Raw genomic sequence first — 15438 nt, 5'->3', positions numbered from 1 at the left:
ATGCAGAGGAGTGGTTCTTTTCAAAACTCAATTTATTGAAAAGATAAATATATTCAAAATAGTATCACAAATATTTATGGCTACTTATCTTACAGGACAGACAATGCTGACATCCACATAGCAGCTCATGTCAGGAATCACATGCATAAATACACTTGGAAATTAATGACTTTTTTCTCCAATATATAAGATGGATTTTCAACTCAACTCCTGAGATTAGCCAGTAACTTTCCTCCTGTCCTTGGTAACATCAACCTTTTCACAAGAATATAAAGTTCATCTAGTATAAGCTGTAGTATCAGCTGTCCTCATGTGACGGTAAGTAAACTGGCTGGCCTGCTTCCTCATGCGTTGCTGTGCTTTCAGCTTCCTGCCTTTCTGGGTTGCCATTCCCATTATAAGCAGGTAGATCTGCAATGAAGGGTATGGAACCGAAATAAAACCATGACATTAGATAATAGTGAAATCACACTATATCGCCCGAGATATATAAACACTTCTTCTGGTTTAGATGTCTGTCACTTACAAGTCTTGGATAAGGATTCCTGTAATAAAGACCTGCTAAATGTAGTGGGGGAAAACATCACTCAGATTCTCACACGAAAAGCATTTAAGTGTGAACTCTAAAACATGTCTGATTTGTCCAGAGATTATTACTAAATGAAAGAATTTGAAAATGTCAACCAGGCTTTTCTTGACACTCACCCATTTCTATCCTTGTCTCACATTCTGCTAAGCACTTCTTTATTGATTCCTGATCTGTCAACTGAAAGAGATACACAGAGCAACAGATTCATCAAACAGATACAGATGATACCGAGCTACACAGACAAACATAGGGTCTATCTTTTTGCCTGTTGGTTCTGTCTGAAGAGGGTCTGGGCCTCCTGGACAATGTACCTTCTGTCACTCACAGTGTCTTGTGGGAGTGTGGACTGCGCCCCAGGCGATCCGAAATACCCTAATATACAGTGACAGGACCTGATTACGTGTGGCTGTCGTCATTTGGTCTAAAAACAATACAAAGCAGGGAATAGAAAAAATATATGCAAGGAGTAACTTGCCCTATATACACTGCTCAAAAAAAATTAAGGGAACACTAAAATAACACATCCTAGATCTGAAGGAATGAAATATTCTTATTAAATACTTTTTTCTTTACATAGTTGAATGTGCTGACAACAAAATCACACAAAAGTTATCAATGGAAATCAAATTTATCAACCCATGGAGGTCTGGATTTGGAGTCACACTCAAAATTAAAGTGGAAAACCACACTTCAGGCTGATCCAACTTTGATGTAATGTCCTTAAAACAAGTCAAAATGATGCTCAGTAGTGTGTGTGGCCTCCACGTGCCTGTATGACCTCCCTACAATGCCTGGGCATGCTCCTGATGAGGTGGCGGTCTCCTGAGGGATCTCCTCCCAGACCTGGACTAAAGCATCCGCCAACTCCTGGACAGTCTGTGGTGCAACTTGGCGTTGGTGGATGGAGCGAGACATGATGTCTCAGATGTGCTCAATTGGATTCAGGTCTGGGAAACGGGCGGGCCAGTCCATAGCATCAATGCCTTCCTCTTGCAGGAACTGCTGACACACTCCAGCCACATGAGGTCTAGCATTGTCTTGCATTAGGAGGAACCCAGGGCCAACCGCACCAGCATATGGTCTCACAAGGGGTCTGAGGATCTCATCTCAGTACCTAATGGCAGTCAGGCTACCTCTGGCGAGCACATGGAGGGCTGTGCGGCCCCCCCAAAGAAATGCCACCCCACACCATTTTTTATTGATTTATTTCACCTTTATTTAACCAGGTAGGCAAGTTGAGAACAAGTTCTCATTTACAATTGCGACCTGGCCAAGATAAAGCAAAGCAAACCATGATTGACCCACCGCCAAACCGGTCATGCTAGAGGATGTTGCAGGTAGCAGAATGTTCTCCACGGCGTCTCCAGACTGTCACGTCTGTCACATGTGCTCAGTGTGAACCTGCTTTCATCTGTGAAGAGCACAGGGCGCCAGTGGCGAATTTGCCAATCTTGGTGTTTTCTGGCAAATAAAAAACGTCTTGCACGGTGTTGGGCTGTAAGCACAACCCCCACCTGTGGACTTTGGGCCTTCATACCACCCTCATGGAGTCTGTTTCTGACCGTTTGAGCAGACACATGCACATTTGTGGTCTGCTGGAGGTCATTTTGCAGGACTCTGGCAGTGCTCCTTGCACAAAGGCGGAGGTAGCGGTCCTGCTGCTGGGTTGTTGCCCTCCTACGGCCTCCTCCACATCTCCTGATGTACTGGCCTGTCTCCTGGTAGCGCCTCCATGCTCTGGACACTAGGCTGACAGACACAGCAAACCTTCTTGCCACAGCTCGCATTGATGTGCCATCCTGGATGAGCTGCACTTCCTCAGCCACTTGTGTGGGTTGTAGACTCCGTCTCATGCTACCACTAGAGTGAAAGCACCGTCAGCATTCAAAAGTGACCAAAACATCAGCCAGGAAGCATAGGAACTGAGAAGTGGTCTGTGGTCCCCACCTGCAGAACCACTCCTTTATTGAGGGTGTCTTGCTAATTGCCTATAATTTCCACCTGTTGTCTATTCCATTTGCACAACAGCATGTGCAATTTGTCAATCAGTGTTGCTTCCTAAGTGGACAGTTTGATTTCACAGAAGTGTGATTGACTTGGAGTTACATTGTGTTGTTTAAGTGTTCCCTTTATTTTTTTGAGCAGTGTAATTAACACCAGACTCAACCAAAGGATCCAGAGTACTGCAAAAGACTGGGGGCTCCGTTTGAATTGATATAATCTGTGCTCAAACATCATGGAATAGGTGAAAACATATACATTTAGAATATATACGGCGGTTGGTGAAAGTAAATATTCCATTACATTGCTTTGAATGATTACTTAAACAGAGGTACATTTAGTGCTGGACATGTGGGTAAATAACACATGTACATACATGTTGCAATAAACCACTAGGTGGCAATATAACATCTGAAATTAAGTAATAGTAGCAGAGACTAGATAGTTCTTATTATAAAAATTGACAGCCGTGGTATATCAGACCGTATGCCACGGGTATGACAAAACGTTTATTTTTACTACTCTAATTCCGTTGGTAACCAGTTCATAATAGTAATAAGGCACCTCGGGGGTTTGTGATGTATGGCCAATATACCACGGCTAAGGGCTGTATCCAGGCACTCCGTGTTGCGCATAAGAACAGCCCTTAGCCATGGTATATTGGCCATATACCACATCTCCTCTGGCCTACCTGCTTAATTATACCTCAGTGGACTAAATAGCTACTTGCTTCTTCTACAACTACAGCTATTCACTGGTTGCCACAAATACAAAGTAAGAGAAAGGAAAGGGGGATACCTAGTCAGTTCTACAACAATGCATTCAGTTGAAATGTGTCTTCCGCATTTAACCCAACCTTCTGAATCAGAGAGGTGCGGGGGCTGCCATAATCGACATCCAATCCTTAAACATAGGCTACAACGTAAAAATGTATGAAAACAAAAATGTGCTTTTCGGTCTTAATTTAAGGTTAGCGTTAGGCTTAAGGTTAGCAGTGTGGTCAAGGCTAGGTTATGGCTAGGTTTAAAATCACATTTTAAGAAGATGAATTGTAGGGTTTATGATTTTTGTGGCTGTGGTAACTAGTGACGACCCTTCCCCGGTGACTGGTTAAAAATCAAATCAAGTTTATTTATAGAGCTTTTAACATCAACAGATGTCACAAAGTGTGTATACAGAATCCCAAACTAAAACCCCAAATAGCAAGCAATACATGTAGAAGCTGTCTTATGTAGCCTAGAATTATGCTGCGTTCAAAACAACCGGGAACTCGGAATCTCCGACTTCAGTGTGTTCTAGACAACTGGGAACTCAGAAAAAAACAAATTCTGACTATGAAAAATTGGTTTGAACATCCAAGTATTAATTCCAACTCGGGAACTCTGGCCTCTTTCTCGAGCTCCGACTTTCCGACCTGAAGATCACTGACGTCATGATTTGACCTAGTATTTTTCAGAATTCCCAGTTGTCTTGAAAGCACCATTCAACCTCAGGAGGCTGAAGAAATGTGGCTTGTCACCGAAGACCCCCACAAACTTTTACAGATGCACAATTGAGAGCATCCTGTCGGGCTGCATCACCGCCTGGTACGGCAACTGCATCATCCACAACCGCAGGGCTTTCCAGAGGGTGGTGCGGTCTGCACAGCGCATCACCGGTGGAAAACTACCTGCCCTCCACAAAGGACAAAAAGATCATCAAGGACAACAACCACCCGAGCCACTGCCTGTTCACCCCGCTAACATCCAGAAGGCGAGGTCAGTACAGGTGCATCAAAGCTGGGACCTGAAAAATAGCTTCTATCTCAAGGCCATCAGACTGTTAAACAGCCATCACTAACACAGAGAGGCTGCTGCCTACATACAGACTTGAAATCATTGGCCTCTTTAATAAATGGATCACTCGTCACTTTATAATGTTAACATATCTTGCATTACTCATCTCATATGTATATATTGTATTTTATCCCATCTATTGCATCTTGCCTATGCCGCTAGGTCATTTCTCATCCATATATTTATATATTCTTATTCCCTTCCTTTACTTAGATTTGTGTGTATTAGGTAGTTGTTGTGGAATTGTCAGATTACTTGTTAGATATTGCTGCACTGTCGGAACTAGAAGCACAAGCATTTCGCAACACTCGCAATAACATCTGCTAACCATGTGTAAGTGACCAATAAAATTTGATTTATAATGAGCTGATTAATGTTGAAAATTGTAATTTTCTAGGGGAATAAAATGAGGTCAAATATTGACTTAGTTAGTGATAGTGATCTTCAGGCCCGAGCTCTAGAAAGACGCCAGAGTTTGACCGTTTGATTTTCCCAAATACCTAATTGTCTTGAACGCACCTAAGTCAGAGATTTTCGAATTCCTAGTTGTTTTGAACGCGGCATATATAGCTAGTTAGTTATCTAATGCCATGTTCAAAACAACTGGGAGCTCGGAACTCCGAAATGTCCAACTTCAGTGGGTTCAAAACATCTGGAAAATACGAGCTCCGACTGAAAAAAATCGTCATCCATCTTTCTAGAACTCCGACATTCCAACTCGAAGTTCAATGACGTGATGATCTACCTCGTATTTAGAGCGTTGGACTAGTAACCGGAAGGTTGCGAGTTCAAACCCCCGAGCTGACAAGGTACAAATCTGTCGTTCTGCCCCTGAAAAGGCAGTTAACCCACTGTTCCCAGGTTAAATAAAGGTTTTTAAAAAATGGGGTCTGTGCGTCACACCTATGAATATGGGCTAACGTGAGCTAGCAGGGTAACAAGGCAAAGTAAGTACCTGGTTTATGGCACGATTATCGTTCATTTAATACGAAAGTCTAGGGTAGGACTATCTAACGCTGTATATTTACATTGCAATAACACCATGCTGACTTATCGAATAGTAGTATTATCTGCCAATTATTACTTGACCTACCTGCTGTGCTGTTAGCTTTTTGACAACATGTCGCATTGAAATGACGATTAAATTGACGTATTTGAGAGGTGTGTTCGCAGCAATTAGTGTCGTAAAGTCACTTCGAAACAATTAAATAGTACTTTTTTTCATTCACTTTTCAAAGCCCTTCAAGTTAAACGATTTCACCAAATATTATGTTAATTCATGTTAGTTGGGTTTTAGCTGTATTAGTCAGGTTGCCAGCTAGTACAATTTTGAACTAAATCTGAACAGGGGACCCCATCCACACAGATCAGTGGATGGTATAGTTGCTAGCTGTCTAACTGGTGCTCTGTTGGGAGGAAGTGATGCAGGGAAAATCCACTCAATGACCAAAGGGGAAACACAAAGAAACTATAAGCCTTTCGTACTGGTTCATCCGACTTTTTTTTTTAGTAGTCCATTTAAAGTAAAGACAGTCGTCTAGGGCGGTTGTTTGCAAACCAGGTGCATTCTTATCAGGCAAAAGCCAACTTAAACGCTCGTTTTTGTTTATGGTGCTGACTAGCTTCCTACTAGCATTAGCTTAGCTGGCTACCATTTAGCTAAGTGGGGCTGATTGTGTCGTTGTCCTTAGTTCGCTATTTGTTTTACTGATGTTATTGGAGTGATGTACGTGATTTTCTCGACAATCAACTATTTTTAAGAGGTAACGTTACTTATCCTGTTTGTGGTCTAAAATAGTTTATATATTTATGGCATACTAGATTGCTAACTTTACAGATAACTAGCTAATGGTTAGCTACATGATGACGTGCTAGCTAGCCAGTCGGTAGCATAGTATGATGATGGCGAAGTGTAACCAGCCACAAACGAGGCTATATTATTACCAGGGAACTTAGCTGCTGTAGTTGTTAGACAGTCGAGTTGATTAGGTTACCATGTTAGCTGGTCAAACAAAGAAACAGGTATGTTAGCCAACGTTCAGATGCAAACTAGAACTGCACAGCTGAGCTAGCTAACGTTACCAAGTTTAAATATAATTGTTGGCAGTGTTATTTTCATAAATGGATTGCTAACTAAATAGTTAAATAGCTATATATTCCCCACAGTATATACATGCCGATGTGTTCCTCGTCAGCTACCTACAACAATAAAGTATATCATTAGAATGAGGTGAACGTGGTTGAAAGCACTGCAGTCTTTCCAGGAGGTGTTATGCCTGTACATGTCCACTGAAGTTTCATTCCTCATGAATAGTTTCAATAAATGTGATCAGGGGCTTTTCGCTTGTTGCTAAGTGTTTCATTAAATCATGAAAGACAGGAATCAAATAAAACACCAACTAGTTGAACAAGAATGGTAGTACAGTATTTGACTTATGAATCTTGCAACAGCTGGAAGCCATCATGAATTCCTCATTGGGTAACAGAATATTTCAAATGTAGGCCTATGTAATTAAAAGGTCTTAAACAAAGGAAAGGGCTAGGCATATTTATCTCTATAGTTTCCTGCTTTGTGGTTGAAAAAGAACCCAATTGGCATACCTTAATAGAAAATGAGTCGGCCAGTAAAATACTACTTGAGTAAAAGTATTTGGTTTTAAACATACTTAGTATCATAAGTAAATGTAATTGCTGATATATACTTAAGTTTCAAAAGTAAAAGTATACCTTTTCAAATTCCTCATATTAAGCAAACCAGCTGGCACCATTTACTTAGAAGTTTTTTATTTACCAATAGCCAGGGACATGCTCCAACACTCAAACATAATTTACAAATTAAGCATGTGTTTAGTGAGTCCAGCAGGTCAGAGGCCAGATACCCCAGAAAACTAAAGTAGTACTTTCAAGTATTTTTTACTTAGGTGCTTTACACCACTGGCTGCTTTCAATTAAAAGTAGTTCATCCTTGACTCAAGGCTGTGGAAATGCATGCTGTAAATGACTGCTTTCTCAATCTGAAATGACAAATTCACAGCAAGTTCATACACTGAATCTACATGTGGGCGAACGATACCCCTGTATCACATTATGCTTATGGTGACAAGATGCTGTGTGTCTTTCAGCATTACCGATGTTAAGGTCACCACGATGGAGCAGAAAAAGATGACACCTTCATCAAGAGTGATAAAGGCATTCTGAGGAAGTGTCTGTAAGTACTTATTATCAGAACCAACCCATTTCTTCGCTATCGCTGAGCAATTCTGGTAGCGTATTGTGCAGGCTAGTAGTATGTATGATCCAGACAACTTACATTTACATTTTTGTGTTTTATTTGGTGGTATCTTGTGGTTTTAGTATTTTAGTCAGTAATATGGTAATCCATGCTGTATTAGGCTCTTCTCTATAAGTAGTTATTCAGCCCTCTAGTTTGATATGAACCCTCCTATACATGCTACAGTACCAGCTTCTATGGTAACTGGGCCAGGCTTAAAACTGCCAGACACTTCACCCTTTTGCGTTGGTGATGTATCCTACTTGTATGGTCTTCGTATGATTTTCTTATTTTAGCATTTAGCAGTTGTCTTCTCTAGTAATTATTACCTCAGTGTTGTGGCTTTTGACCCTTTGTGACTAATGGGTTTGTTGATTCAGTGACTCATTGTCACTGTAGTTGTTGACCCCATCTGACTGTGTTGGACTCCTCCTCTGTTCCAGGGCCCAAGGGCATGTTGAGACGTCTCACCAGGCCAGAGCAGAGGCGTCTTGGTGGGTCAGACGGGGCCTGAAGGAGGGGAGGACAGACCGAGAGGACCAGAGAGAGAGACATGGGCCAGTGCGTCACCAAGTGTAAGAACCCATCGTCCTCGCTCGGCAGCAAGAGTGGCGACAAGGAGCAGGGGTCCAAGTCCCACCACAAGAAAGGCGGCGGGGGAGGAGGGCACAAAGAGGAGCCTGGCACTGTGTGCAGAAAGACCTCCAGTGAGCACATGTTCAACGGCACCAAGACCGCCATGGAGGTTACCGTGGAGACCACGGTGATCCCTGCGTCAGCCATGCTGGGGGACCTGAGGAAGGAGGACCGCTTGGTGGCGGATAGGGAGGGGCCGTCCTTGCTGCGCATCGAGGAGCTCTTCTGCTGCTACAAGGACCCGCATGAGGATGCCATCTTGGAGGAGGGCATGGAGGGGTTCTGCAACGACCTGTGCGTGGACCCCGCCGAGTTCCGTGTGCTGGTCCTTGCCTGGAAGTTCCAGGCGGCCACCATGTGCAAGTTTACAAGGTGAGAGACGGGTTGGGGATGAGATCGGAAGGAGTAAGGGTGAGACAGACGATTCTTCATCAATGTGTTTTAGCCTGATATTCAGAAAACATGTTCAGAGAAGATTCCTCAAGTAATTTATTGGTCCAAAAGAGACCATATTAGCCTGTACTGATTAGCATGGCTGATTCAATGGCTGATGTTAGACATCTGACCAAATTTCTAAAATGGCTACTGCTGCCCTGCACTGTATGTTTTAGGCTAGCTTCCCCTCTCACTGTGCAGTGTTTCATTTAACATTGGTCTGGCTGGCCACCCCACCCCCACTTCTCTCAGCTTTCAGCAGCACGGCAGCTCACTTGCTATTCTGACAGGTAGGGGGCACACAGGAAATCGAAACAGGCTCTGACACTGCACTCTGTAATGAGTAGGGATTAGACAGGGTCTTTCTCTGATTGTCTATTGCTCAGATGATTTTGTCCTCTTCATTTTCATGTAATCTTGTACCTAGTCTGAAGATTGTACCTATATTACCATCATTTGACCTATTAACAAATATTCTCATCTGAGCTACCTAGAGCCAGAAACTTGAAAGGTTTACTGTTGCTTTGCTGTTCACACCAAGTCTAATTTCATGTCGCTGTATAAAAGGGGGTGGAAAAGCAATGTATATCAGGGGACATATCTGGCCAGGGACTCATGCTGAAGTGACAGCAGAACAATGTGACAGGATGTGGTTAAGTGAGTCAAATCCAGTGTTATTCGTCACATGCTTCGTAAACAACAGGTGTGGACTTACAGTGAAATGCTCATTTACAGGCCCTTCCCAACAATGCAGAGAGAAGGAAGATAGAGAAGTAATAGAAACACAATGATACGTGGCTATATACAAGGGGTACGAAGTAATTGAGATAGATATGTACGCATAACTAGGAATAAAGTGACAGATGGTAAAGTAGCAGCGGTGTAAGTGATGAGTCAAGAGTTAGTGCAAAAGGGGTCAATGCAGATAACCAGGCTAACTATTAAACTATTTAGCAGTTTTATGGCTTGGGGGTAAAAGGTGTTAAGGGTCCTGTTGGTTCCAGACTTGGTGTGTGTACACATCCTATAGTAGGGACTGAATGGCTTACACTTAAGACTGTGTGTGGACATCCTATAGTATAAACGGCTTACTGATTTTGTGTTTGTGTGTGGTGGATGTGTGCACGCGTAAGTGTAGACTTCCTAACACTAGCGTATTGACTTCCTATAGACACTGTATGAGGGCATAGGCTTCCTATAGACCATATATATGCTAATTACGCTTGCTGTAACCTCTCCAACCCCTAACCTCTCTCTCCTTCCTTCTGTACTCTTCCAGCCGTTCTGGGTTGGTGTAAACTTTTTCTCTAAATTTTGTCAGCCTTCGCTAAAGATGTATTTTTGTCACTTGCTGACTGTCTGCAATTAAACAGGACATAAAGCAAAATATCAACAGTTAGCAAGTAATATTTAAATTAATAGTTAATTATATTTAAAAATATAGTCTGTATGATTAAATTCTCATTACTGAAACAGAAGTTCTCTCTAACGCAACTGGCTTTAAATTGCAGCATTAAGTGAGAATGGTGTTGTGAAGGATGAGGAACCTTAGCATGTTTTGCTAACAATAGAGAGACTTGATGACTAAGCAAATTTTTACTCAATGTAAATAATTAGACATTAATGAAGTACATTTTAATTGAACATTTTAATAACGTTTTTCTAAATGTCAAACTACTGTTGTGTACGCAGTCTGCCAAGAGAATGTTTAACTTTTAATTGGAGAAATATAAAGAGATCTGCTTACCTGGTAGCCATCTTGAAGGTACTGGCAGATGTGTTGCTTGGTTCAAAATCAAACTTATTTTAAATTGTCTGTGTGTGTAAACAGTCCTTCAAAAATGTTGTGGAGGATGACAACATCAGTCATGTATATTCATGTATTATTATACATGAATATACAGTTAATAATTTTTCTGTCATTTGAAAACATCTAGTAGAACATCCATTTATTTTTTTCAGAATATTTTCATTTTACTCTGTTTAAATTACAACATAACATACATTCCGACAGAGCTGGACATGTTGTGGTAATGAGAATTTTAGCAGAAAATGCAATAAAATACAAAAATAATGAATTCCCATGTTGAAATTACTCTTTGTGCAAGGTAGAGAACACGTATCTTTATGATATTTTGTTATATTACTAAATTACATGTTTTATATTTAAAATCATTACTGCCATGGTATTTTAAGGATTTCATGAGAATGACCCAATAGCGAAACAGTCCTGTAGTTTAGCATTCGCTTCATTGGACCACTTCCGTATTGAGCGTGTCACTGGTACTTCCTGTTTGAGTTTTTGCTTGTAAGCGTCAGGAGGATAGAGTTATGGCCAGATTTGCTTAAAAAACGGTAAGCGAGCTTTGTATGCATCTCTGTGTGTGGAGTAAAGGTGATCTAGAGTTTTTTTTTAGTCTCTGGTTACACAGGTGACATGCTGGTAGAAATGAGGTAAGAACGATTTCAGTTTTCCTGCATTAAAATTACTGGGCACTAGGAGCGCCACCTGGGTGAGTATTTTCTTGTTTGCTTAAAGCCCTGTACAGCTCGTTGAGTGCTGTCTTAGTGCTAGCATCAGTTTGTGGTGGTAAATAGGCAGCTACGAAAGATAGATGAAAACTCACTTCATAAATAGTATGGTCTACAGCTAATGATGTATTCTAACTCAGGTGAGCAGAACCTTGACTTCCTTAGTATTAGAGATCGTGCCCCAGCTGCAGTTAAGAGAACCCCCCTTGAGCTTACCCAAAGCTGCTGTTCTGTCCTGCCGATGCATTAAAAAACAGCAAGAATATTATCCATGCCCTTGTTCAGCCAAGTTTCCTTGAAGCATAGGATATTACAATTCTTCCGGCCCTGTTGATAGGATAGTCTCGATCGTAGCTCGTTCAGTTTGTCCTCCTGTGATTGTATATTTGCCAGTAGAACAGAGGGTAGAGGCAGCTTATTCACTCGCCGCCGTAATTTCATCAGGGTGTCCACACGTCGGCCTCTAAATCGCCCCTCTCTTTCTCTTCCGCGTGTCGGGGATTCAGGCCTGGCCCGGGGTGAGCAGGGGCCCGTATAACGGCCGCTATACATTCCAGCGCCATTCTCATCAAGGGGGCTTCTTGCCCTTTCTCTCCCTGTGCTGTAAAGCGTGCTCCTCTTTATCAGAGCCTTTAAAAGGCATAGTTATTTCTGTTTTTACTTTACTTGACTTCTTTATGTTGAGGCCCATGTGATGTTTATCAGAGTTAGCTTAGTTAGGAAACTTTTACCTATTAACCTTTCTAGCGCAGGCGCTAGCGGAACCCCTCGACAGCATTCCGCTGAAAAGGCAGTGCTCGAAATTAAAAAATATTTGAAGAGAAATATCCACCATATTGGGGTCAACAGAAGTTAGAAATAACACCATAAATATTGACTTACCATTGATGATCTTCATCAGAAGGCACTCCCAGGAATCCCAGTTCGACAATAAATGACTGGTTTGTTCCATAAAGTCCATCATTTATGTCCAAATAGCCACTTGATGTTAGCGTGTTCAGCCCACTAATTCATCTTCATGAGGCGCAAGCACTTCGTCCAGACAACTCGAAAAGTTCCGTTACAGGTCGTAGAAACAAGTCAAACGATGTATGGAATCAATCTTTAGGATGTTTTTAACATAAAACATCAATAATGTTCCAACCGGAGAATTCCTGTCTGAAGAAAAGCACTGGAACGAGAGGTAACTCTGTCTGGAGCGTGCATCACGAGCCTGAGACACTCTGCCAGACCACTGACTCAAACAGGTCTCATGAGCCCCTCCTTTATTGTAGAATCCTCAAACCAGTTTCTAAAGACAGTTGACATCTAGTGGAAGCCGTAGGAAGTGCAACTTTATCCATATCCCACTGTGTATTCGGTAGGCCAAGCTTTGAAAAACTACAAACCTCAGATGTCTCACTTCCTGGTTTGATTTTTCTCAGGTTTTCGCCAGCCATATGAGTTCTGTTATACTCACAGACATCATTCAAACAGTTTTAGAAACTTCAGAGTGTTTTCTATCAAATACTAGTAATAATATGCATATATTAGCATCTGGGACAGAGTAGGAGGCAGTTTACTCTGGGCACGCTATTCATCCAAAAGTGAAAATTCTGCCCCCTATCCCAAAAAGGTTAACTACTTAAAATTTCCCAAGTTGTCTTTGTTGCCAAAAATGTAAGACACTGACAGGTTTTGCCCCCTATTGCTCATTGCCCTGAGTCAAAGGTTGATATTATGTTGCGTTCTATAATGCAGCCTTGTTTCTCCTCTCCTGTCTGTAGGAAGGAGTTTGTGGATGGATGCAGGGCGATCCAGGCGGACAGTCTGGAGGGCATCTGCTCCCGGTTCTCCTGCATGCTGCTGGAGGCACAGGGCGAGGAGAGCTTCAAGGACCTGTACCGCTTCACCTTCCAGTTCGGCCTTGATGCCGAGGAGGGCCAGCGCTCTCTTCAGCGCGACATCGCCATCGCTCTGTGGCGCCTGGTCTTCACGCAGGACACGCCGGCTATCCTTGAGCACTGGCTGGACTTCCTCGGCGAGAACCCGTCGGGCGTGCGGGGCATCTCTCGGGACACCTGGAACATGTTCCTCAACTTCACACAGGCCATCGGGCCGGACCTGAGCAACTACAGCGAGGACGAGGCCTGGCCCAGCCTCTTCGACACCTTCGTGGAGTGGGAGATGGAGCGCAGGAAACAGGAGGCACAGGAGGAGCAGTTGAAGAGGGCAGAGGAGGAGGAGAGGGGATGCACTGAGACCGAGGGCTCTCCCTCCAGCACAGACGGACTTGAAACAGAGAGTGGATGGGGCTCACAGACCTGGGTGGGCCACTGACTATGGAATTCTGGGAAGGGAGGAAGGTCGGGGTTGGTGGGTTCTGACCTATAAGTGAACTGTACATCTGTGAATCATTGGATGACAAATTAGTATTAACATTACCATTATTCCTCTCGCTCCATTTCTGTTGCGGTGGGACAGGGTTTCCTTGCACCCTGCTTTATTTCTGGTTATTGAAAGGGCTCTAAGAACAGTATTGTTTTTAAGCACTTCTATTTAAGTTATTTGTTTTATTTGTCTTTAATGTGTTTGTTTTTTAAATAATTTGGACATGTGGTCCATTTTAATCTTTCCCAACTCACAAAGAAAGCTCAGTATATAGGGTTGCTTTAAAAACCAGGTGCCAGAAAGCCATACCAGTTCCCAAGTCTCATTGACCTGGAAACACTGGTGACTGGACCTCTCACCCAAAGATGTAGGCTTATTAAATCCTCATATTGCATTAAGAAGAAGGGAAATTGGGACAATCTATTTGTCCTCAAATAACTCCTTATTACCAGAGACTGAGCTTTATCTTTATGGGGTCAGTGAAATCAACTTGATTGAAATTGTTTTATTTTGGAACAACATTTGAGTGTGGATGAATTGGCTTTCATTTTTGACATGTGGACTATATAAAGGGTTATATTCTTGGCTTATCTATTGCCTGTAGTTGTGATGGCCAACCAAGATTTGTTCAAGACGTGGTCGTACTCGAGTGTGCATAATGTCCTAAAGTAAAAATTGAAGTGAAGCGATGGTGAAAATACCTTGTTACTATTTTTATTCTATTTATCTAAATAAAACATTTGTTGAAGCTATATTCCTATAAGTCCTTTTAAATTTCAAGTTGATTTCTTTGAAAATAATCACACCCTTTTTTCTCTCTCTCTCTTCTGCAGTGTAATTTATGAAAAGGTTGTTGAGTGCTTTAGACCGTGGTAGTGTCTTTAGCTTATTCTAACTGCCAGGGCTTGGTTCCATTTTGGTCCCTAGCCCCTGTCCCTTTAGTGTTCACAGATTCCAAAGGACTGAACACATGTAAGCAATATGGTATTGGCCACCAACCCACCAAGCCATTCAATGGACTGTGGACTTCTACCTGAAGTTATAGCTTGCACATATGTAGTTAATTTAGATCTGTGAACAGGACAGAAGGTGACTGTACCTGGGCTACGTTCAGGGCTGTTGTGTTAGGTCATTACAAAGCTTTTGTCCTTCCATGGGGGGCCGAGTATCTATGGGTTTTCACTACTCTCTTGTACTTGATTGAATCGAGGTCCCAAATTAGTAAAGAACAACCCTCACCTGGTTGTCTGGTTTTTCCTTTCAATTAAGACCTAAAAACCCACAGACACTAGGCCCTCCATGGAATGAGTTTGACACCCTTGCTTTAGGGACTCTGTAGTTAGTTAGAATAAGCTCAGACCTTACCAAGTTTGCAACAATCTTTACAACATTGGACAGCTATTCACTCTAATCTTGTGGGCATGTCAAGAATGTGTGTCGGCTGCTAGTGACTGTTGTGTTAAGTGCACAAAACACAATGGCCCTCCTAGTCACCATGCTTGTAATGCTCTCATTCATGCCTGCAGCTTCTAGACCATTCACAACTGTTGAATTATAATGAAACAGAGCCCAGGCCTTTTGGTGACAGTGGATCATTGTTAACCAGGTGCATGGCTCACTGAGTGTCTGCAACTGAGTCCAGTGTGGTCAGGGGGTGCCCTTGTGAGGTTTATGTTTTCCTTTGCCCTTTTTATATGAAATGCATTGATTTATAATGAATAAAACCATGTTCCAACTTTTGACAGTGGACCACGAAATACATATGGGGA

At 42.3% G+C, this 15438-nt stretch overlaps 2 protein-coding genes across 3 annotated transcripts; one reads left to right on the top strand and one right to left on the bottom strand.

Moving 5' to 3' along the window:
* Nucleotides 1-20: 20 nt before the first annotated feature.
* LOC127914268 (LYR motif-containing protein 1-like) lies at nt 21-5565 on the bottom strand. Its single transcript, XM_052489288.1, has 4 exons — nt 5519-5565; nt 706-766; nt 527-561; nt 21-411 (listed from the first exon to the last, which is right to left on the bottom strand). Exons 1-4 carry the CDS (start codon nt 5552-5554, stop codon nt 277-279), a joined length of 267 nt encoding a protein of 88 aa, XP_052345248.1. The 5' UTR covers nt 5555-5565; the 3' UTR covers nt 21-276.
* On the top strand, nt 5224-15428 carry dcun1d3 (defective in cullin neddylation 1 domain containing 3). Of its 2 annotated transcripts, none has more exons than XM_035748645.2 (4): nt 5224-5372; nt 7548-7633; nt 8140-8704; nt 13066-15428. In XM_035748645.2, exons 3-4 carry the CDS (start codon nt 8250-8252, stop codon nt 13616-13618), a joined length of 1008 nt encoding a protein of 335 aa, XP_035604538.1. In that variant the 5' UTR covers nt 5224-5372; nt 7548-7633; nt 8140-8249; the 3' UTR covers nt 13619-15428. The 2 variants fall into 2 exon arrangements, with proteins under 2 accessions (XP_035604538.1, XP_035604529.1); XM_035748636.2 differs by lacking the exon at nt 5224-5372 and adding an exon at nt 5683-6188.
* Nucleotides 15429-15438: the final 10 nt, after the last annotated feature.

The sequence above is a fragment of the Oncorhynchus keta genome, chromosome 3 (assembly GCF_023373465.1).
Source record: "Oncorhynchus keta strain PuntledgeMale-10-30-2019 chromosome 3, Oket_V2, whole genome shotgun sequence".
Classification (NCBI taxonomy): Eukaryota; Metazoa; Chordata; class Actinopteri; order Salmoniformes; family Salmonidae; genus Oncorhynchus; species Oncorhynchus keta.
Note: the sequence above shows the minus strand (reverse complement) of the source record. Positions and strands in the feature narration are given on the sequence as shown.

Bases quoted from the DNA above. Each gene is read 5' to 3' on its own strand.
- LOC127914268 (XM_052489288.1), bottom strand. From the start codon at position 5,554: ATGCGACATGTTGTCAAAAAGCTAACAGCACAGCAG. The intron at 767-5,518 runs GTAGGTCAAGTA...TATCTCTTTCAG, and splicing joins AAAAGCTAACAGCACAGCAG to TTGACAGATCAGGAATCAAT. The intron at 412-526 runs GTAAGTGACAGA...CCTTCATTGCAG, and splicing joins GGAATCCTTATCCAAGACTT to ATCTACCTGCTTATAATGGG.
- dcun1d3 (XM_035748645.2), top strand. From the start codon at position 8,250: ATGGGCCAGTGCGTCACCAAGTGTAAGAACCCATCGTCCTCGCTCGGC. The intron at 8,705-13,065 runs GTGAGAGACGGG...TCCTGTCTGTAG, and splicing joins ACCATGTGCAAGTTTACAAG to GAAGGAGTTTGTGGATGGAT.